This window comes from Taurulus bubalis (assembly GCF_910589615.1).
Source record: "Taurulus bubalis genome assembly, chromosome: 8".
Classification (NCBI taxonomy): Eukaryota; Metazoa; Chordata; class Actinopteri; order Perciformes; family Cottidae; genus Taurulus; species Taurulus bubalis.
Genome location: NC_136596.1, coordinates 4772895 through 4780276, shown reverse-complemented (window position 1 = coordinate 4780276; position 7382 = coordinate 4772895). Strand labels below are relative to the sequence as shown.

The 7382-nt window shown below is 44.4% G+C and overlaps 1 protein-coding gene across 1 annotated transcript; it reads right to left on the bottom strand.

The window, feature by feature from the left end:
• Positions 1–1527: 1527 nt before the first annotated feature.
• On the bottom strand, positions 1528–5841 carry LOC306740522 (creatine kinase U-type, mitochondrial-like; the record flags this gene model as incomplete). The annotated part of the gene is made up of 9 exons (XM_079222687.1): positions 1528–1644; positions 2440–2565; positions 2653–2787; positions 3423–3546; positions 4211–4296; positions 4399–4620; positions 4727–4822; positions 4908–5106; positions 5696–5841. 9 exons carry the CDS (start codon positions 5839–5841, stop codon positions 1528–1530), a joined length of 1251 nt encoding a protein of 416 aa, XP_079078813.1.
• Between the last annotated feature and the right edge of the window lie 1541 nt (positions 5842–7382).

Genomic DNA, 7382 nt, shown 5'->3' with positions numbered 1-7382 from the left:
TGTTGGTCCTCTGATGTCAAATGAACATTATCCCCTTCATTGTGTGTTTTATAGCGTCAAAAAAACACCACATTGACTTATTATGTTTGGGCATTCCGCGTTAGGGGAGTGTCCACCAGCCGCCCTTTAATGTTGAGCGCTTATTTGTACATGTAGTTTTCTCCAGTTCCACCAATTCATCAGTGATTTCATTTTTCAAAAGAAATCCAGCATGGAAAAGAGTTTGCTTAACCTGAGTTGACACAAGTTGTTTGTCCCGTTTGTGTGCAAAGCATTGAACCTAAACACTTGAGCTGGTCTGTGGTGACGCTGAGAATGCAGCTGCCACACCTGGACATGTCAATGTGTAACTAATCAATGTCTCCTGGCAGAATATTCACATCATAACTACAGAAATGGCCTGGAGTATGCCGACTAAAAGTACTGCACACATGCTGATGATACACTTTAATCAATATTATAATTATAAATATATACATGTTTCATAGAAGAATATATACTTGCTGCAGTAACCACGGGCTATAGTCTTCTTTGTGAGTCAGGACAAGCACGGGTTGAGCACTTAATTATAGATTTGCAGAGGTTGTGACCTAATTGTCCAACATAGCTCCGTCTCATTGAGCTTGGCAGTCGGCCATGACCCAATAACAACATCTCTGTCTGAGTAAGAGAAGGAACAAGCACAGCAGTTGGAGGTGTGACTGCACTTTGTGTGCTTTCTGTTCTGTTGGAGCTCGATGTAGCTCTGTTTTGTTATCTTGTTTTGCTTTAGTTTACTATGTTTATGGTTTTATGGCAGCTGAGACTTTCTAATCTAATAATATTTAATTTGTCAAATTTCTGATTGCTTTTGGTTTAAACAGTATAAGACCAGGTTGGATCTGATAGACAACCAGTATATAGGTATAGGTATTCAGATCTTCAACTTAAGTCAAAGTACCAATACAATAATATAAACAATATTCCATTATATGTGAAGGTAGAAAACATTACATAAGAACAATTATTATCAGCAGTTGTACTTATAGTATGAAAAGTAGAATGACTGGTTTTGCATAACACTGACTGATATTACATCACTGATAGTTACCATACTGATAGTGACACTGTGGTAGCTCTAGGTTGAGCTATTGTAGTTTAAGTACTTAATAAGCCGACTCATCGTTAAGTCCTTTAGTCCAGTGGTTCCCAACCTACGGTCTGGGCCGTCTCTAAAGGATCACAATATACATTTGGGGTGACCTGAGATGACTATTGGAGGAGGAAAGAAGTAAAAGCTAACGTTCCTCTAATCTTCCCTTTTTTAGAGTGTGACAGGAATGGTTAAAAAAAAGCACCTGGCAATAATACAACTCAGTTCATAAATATAGTTTATTGTGTTTAGAATGTGTGTACATTTAATTCCTTTATTGTGCATGTGAATCAGTACAACGCTATACATGCCCCGACTATCTTTTAGGACCAACAGTTTAACGACCAGCGGTTGGAGCGCCGGCTCTATTCCAGGGTTCCCAGCTGAGGTGATGTTCACTTCCTGAACTGAGGGATGGGGGAGGGGATCTTGATGTCCTGCCCCTTCTCCAGCCTCTTCTCACACTCAATTAGATAGTTAACGCCGTCAATCACTAATTGTACCAGCTCCACCTGTGGATGCAAGGTAACTAGTGTCAAAAAAACACATGTTCAATGTGTATAAACAGTTGTTGAACAGGTTCAGGTTACATTTGAATAGATATATCAAATTATCTGGTCCGCGATATTTAGCCGACTCAGTGGTTCTTCACATGTATTGCTGAGGCTCAAAGGTCCTCAGGATTTTCTTTACTATTATAAAGACAAGAACTATAGAAGCAAACATGTAAAATGCGCTGATTTGAGTATATTTTTAAAAGCAGTAATACTGCACTAGTACTCTTTCCCTTACATGGCAGGTGGTTGAGGAACAGTAACCGTTGTCTGTTTATAAGCTGTCTTTACATTTAAGTTCTCTGCAATTCTCTGCTTTGGATTGTCCACTAAGTAGAATACATGACGCCCATATCATACACCCCACCTCCATAACCTCCATAACCTGCAGACTGGCCAGATCAACTAACACCTAGTGAGCTTTTGCTCACTAAATTCAGGCTGTCAAGCAGGACTTCCTCTGCTTAAAAGTCATCGGTAGAGTCCAATTAGAGCCCTGACCGTAACAATCCATGACCTTTCACAGCCATTGATTAGTAGCGCTTGGAGGCCTGTGAGGGAGTGCAGCAGGAGAGGCTCTTCTTAGTAGACTTTTTAATCTCAATCCCGGCACATCCCTGCCTGGATTACAGATTAAAGAGCAGCAAGCGGGTACGTTTATTCACAGCGAGACACCTGCTGGGATGTCTGCTGTCCTCTGTCTGACTCCCTCTCCACCTGCTGCTCGTTCCGACTTTGACTTCAGCTGCTTACCTCTGACTTGCCCAGGCGGTCGAGGTTAGAGACGTCCACGGTGTCTCCGGTAGCAGCCGTGTCGACGCCTCCCGTGCCTCTCTTCTGTAGCCTCAGGTTCTCCAGGATCCTTTTGAAGCGTGGGTCCTAGAAGATAAAACATCACACACACACACACATTACAATCATTTTTCAGACAGGAGAACTACAGTGATGCAGAGCCGCGCCTGTTACCCTGCTGAGGATGGGCAGGCGGATATGCACACCGGCCCTGAGCCCAGTGCCGAGGTTGGAGGGGCAGGTGAGGACGTAGCCCAGACGGTCATTCCACATAAACTCCCAGCCTCTCTCCTGAATTAGATGCTCCACCTACAAGTTACAAGAAAACAATTGTTTATACTTTACTTTGCTATTGGAACACACGTTTAAAATGTAATTGCAACAGACTGGCGATAAAATATGTTTGATGTTTTCCTTCTACCGTAAAAGTCGGGTTGCAAGCCGTTACTCCCTTCGGTGGGTGTCCCCGCTGTAGCAATCTAGCGCTGCTGCAAGCTAGCGCTGCTGCTAGCTCCCCGCTGCTGTTAGCTCTCCGCTGCTACTGCCCGCGTCCCCTCTGCTCGAGTCGGGCGTCGAGCCGGGGCTGGTCCCACTACCTTCGGTGGTTGTCGGGGAGCTAGCGGAGAACTAGCGCAGAGCTAGTGGAGAACTAGCGGAGAACTAGCAGCAGCGCTTAGCTGGCTACAGCGGGGAGCTAACGGGGACACCCACCGAAGGTAGTAGCGGCTTGTAACCCGACTTTTACGGTAATTAGGGTCCGAGCGACTGACGTAGTCATTTATGCGTTGTTTTTTATACTCGTGTTTTATTAAAATTTTGTAGGCAATGCTTTTGTAAAGTCTTTCCAAAGCGTTTACTTTGCTCCACATGGATAAAGATGAGTTATTCGTGGAGGAATTGGCACTGGGCCATGGTTGTGCAAGAAGACATAGACACATGCGCACCTGTTTAAGACCTCTGCAGAACCGTTCAAACACTTTCTTCATGTTTCCTCCTTTCTCCATGGATATGATCCTTGTGTGGTCCTCCTCGTTGATCCAGATTAAGAAGTTCTTCTCGTTGTTGTGCCTGAGACAATCAGGAAGGCAGACTTAAACTTATCTATGTTAAATTGGCAGAGGAGAGTGACATTTGATCAGTGCAGAACAGCTGTTTGGAAGGCATGTTAAGAATAACTTAAGGCATCAAAAGAGGAAATAAAATAAAAAAGATATATCGTCTATCAAGTGCAAGTTTCAGAATGCCACCAGTGATGTATTGAAAAGCACACATGGGAGTCTTGCAGCGACGGAGTCTGCTTGTGGTTTTCTGGGGGATTTAGAGCGTTGCAGCAATGAGGGCACAGTGTTTCTACATGATCGGTTCTTGCATAATTTAACAGCAAAACGTTGTAATCTAATTCTACCGTGTAATCCACTTCTCTCCAGTCGTATTGGTGCTGTACTGTATGGTGGTGGCGCTTAATGGTGTCTGACCTCAGATAGTGTTCCCATGTTTTTCCCAAAACAAAAAAACCTTCGTATCCAACAAATTGGTAAATGTTGTCAAATAAGACACAGGTATACTGCTGAAAATAAGTCGCAGATTAGCAGTTGTGTTATTTGTGTTTCCATTATTGTCTCCCCAGCCCAAACCAAACATTAGTGAAGGCTGTGATGCAGTGACTACAGCTAAGCTACAAACAACAACAGTATGCTACGTCTTCTAGACTGAGTTTCTTCTATAGTCTTACCAGATCCCACGAGCATCAGGCCAATCTCTGGCCATCCCGGCCGCCATGAGCAGAGGTGACACTGGTTTATCAAACAGGAGGTGCTCCTGATTGGCCGGTAAAGGGACAAAAGGAGACATGGGATGTCAAAGGTCATCAAAAGAAACGTACAGAACCTTGTCTCTCAGTGTGTGTGACTGTGCACTAACATCAATAAGCTGCGTCTGCTCTCTGTCAGACATCTCTCCCAGGCTGTAGTAGCGACCGCTCAGGTCTCCCTTCAGGCCGGACAGAGCCGTCACAACCACGCGCTCCACCTCGCGGCGCTCGGAGCGCGAGCACGCCGGGGGGAGACTCAGTCCACGGATGCTGCGACCGGTACGGACTCGAGATGACAGCACGTAGCGCTCGTCAAACATTCCCGAGGTGACCTGGCGAGGAGGAAGTGTCTGGTCACTGTGTGAAGGAGTGGAAACAAATGGACCAGACCATGTGATGCAGAGAACCACAGACTTAAGAGAACATGCGTGTGGAAACCTTGGAAGCATCCAGGTCGGTGGGGTGCTTCATCGTGCGAGGGTCGTAGCCATTGTGTCTGTCCTTGATGACGGGGTCAAAGAGCTCAGCAAACACCTGATTGGGGAAAAAAAAACACTTAGTTTTGCCCCCTATTTTAGGAGTGAAGACACAACGACTCACTGCAAACAGGAACTCCAACCTCGTAGCTCTCCTCGTCTCCAGCGACCATGCCCACAGTCTTAATGAACGGGTGTCCAGGGTTGTCCACCCCGGTCTGGATGCATTGGTCCAGGGTCCAGTTATTGGGGGTTTTCTTGTCCCTCAGGTGCCCATAAATGGTCGGGGTCAGGGCTGCTGCCATGCAGTTGTTGTGCTTCCTCAGGTCAGGGAAATCTGCACTGTAGAAAGTGATCAACGACAAAGAAGCTTCACTACTAGTAGAGTTGTTTTCTTCTAGTAGAGTGATTTTCAACCACTGGAAAAATGTCTAATTTCACTTAATCGGTCCGAAAAAATATTATTTTGTTGCCGCAAATAATTTGCCATTTGAGCATCTGAGCCTGCAATATAGTGGCTGGTCTGGTAATGAAATTAAATACTCTTCCATGCCAGTAGGTAGCGCAATACTTACCTAGCATATATGCTGTATTATGCTACAATGTGACATTTTGTAACTTTTTTTGGTTGGTGTGCCGCGGGATTTTTTTATCGTAGAAAATGTGTCGCGGCTCAAAAAAAGTTGAAAAACACTGGTCTAGTAGACCGTAACTAAAAGATAAAAAGATCAATATTATTTAAAGTAAAACATTTAGTTTGCTTCAGTAGTATGATTTAGTTTTACATGTATACTATGGACTGTGTCACATTATACTGAAATATCTTGAAAATATTAGACAATTGCTACTAAATGATCAGCTGACTTGATATCTTCTCTGATGGAAACCGCAGCGTTAGATACTTTGGCTGTACGGGTGATTATTACAGCACCTGGGTGGATAGAGCCTCGTCCTCTCAGCAGCAGCGACGCTGTGGTCGCTGAGAAGGTATCCAGAGGCCAGGGTGCCAGCTCCTATGCTGGCCAGAATCACTGCCGTGTGGCGGCCAGACATCATGCGGGTGAAAGAGTTTGCCATGGTTGTGTGTCTTTGTTATTACCTGGGGAAAGGTCAGAGAGCAACGTTGACTTTCCATCGACTTCATCCTGTCTGAATGCCACAGGCGGCATCCAGATTAAACTGGTAATTGGGAATCAGATTGGAGGTATTTGTTGTGGAATAGTATTTGATTTATTTTCTCAATGCAAGCATTTGCTATGCACTTTTTTATTGCAGTGAGTCATTACTACATTTTTGTAGGTATAGTGATTGTGGCTTTTGTATTTAAATGACTACTGACAATACAGATATTCTACTTGTTGTATGAGTTGCTCTGTGACCAATGTGCTCAGAAGAAAACACATTGAAGTAGAAATGTAAGCCTTGAAGTGATGCAGATGGAGTTGGGTTATACGTTGTTCCTACTGTTTGTATTCCATTTCAACATCGTCTTAAGTTTACATGAAGATCTTTAGTCACACATCTTAACAGGTAACTGCATAAACCTGCATTAATCAAACGCTTAAGTACAGATAGGGCTGCAGTCTGTGTGAACAGATTATTCTAAAAGCAGGCAGAAGCCTTCTGATTGGTCGCCTCAGGCGAGCCACCAACTCAGATGATCAGATGATTGATGATCGGGTACAGAGAGATACTGACAGAACGTGGCATGGCTTTGTCAGTACATAGACCAAGCATCATAAACTGCAATATACATTCATATTATATTGAGTTGACCAGAAGACGAGAAAACACGAGACGAGAAAACACACAGAGAGAGAGAGAGAGAAAAAAAACTGAGTTGGAGAGGAACTGTGGAAAGAATACAAACATATTTAAGACCGCAGGAGCGGCAGTATAATAGAAAGTGTCACATTGAGGTCAGGAGGGGTCAAAGGGTAAGAACGAGAGTGGAAAATGTAGGATTAGATGGATCTTCATCCGAGACTACGTATAGAAGATTAGGTGAAGAAGGAAAGTAATGAAGAGAGGCACCTGTACCCTTTGACCGCTCTGAAATGAGTAAAGGCATGTTCAACGTGGCTGGTCCCCGTTAATATCTGGCAGATTAAGATGCCCTAATGCAAGAGGCCGCTATGTAGGCTATACTGTACGCGTTTAACCTTGGAGCAAAGTGAAAACAAAAGACTGAGACAGCTGATATGAAGATTACAAGATTAGAGAAGTCTCTTTACTTGTGCACGCAAACTTCTATCACAGACTATATTATAGTATGTAATCTATTATGGAGTACATTAAACACTAACAGTTACTTCTACTTCTCCCGGGGAAGCGTGTGTGTATAAGGAGGCAGGAAACACAGACAGACACAGTCGCGAGAGGAGAGCAGAGAATCCAGGACTCACCTGAGGTTTGTCTGAAGAGTGGAGACCTGTATGTGTGTGTGTGTGTGTGTGTGTGTGTGTGTCCTGCAGCTCGGTCTGGAGACGCTCGATCTGGAGAGGGAGAGCAGACTGAAGAACAGAGATGGGATCAGAGAGACGGGGACAGCGGCTCAGGATTAGCCTCTCACCGGGCGACAGGCAGACAATCCTCTTTCTACTGTCAGTCAGCATGTC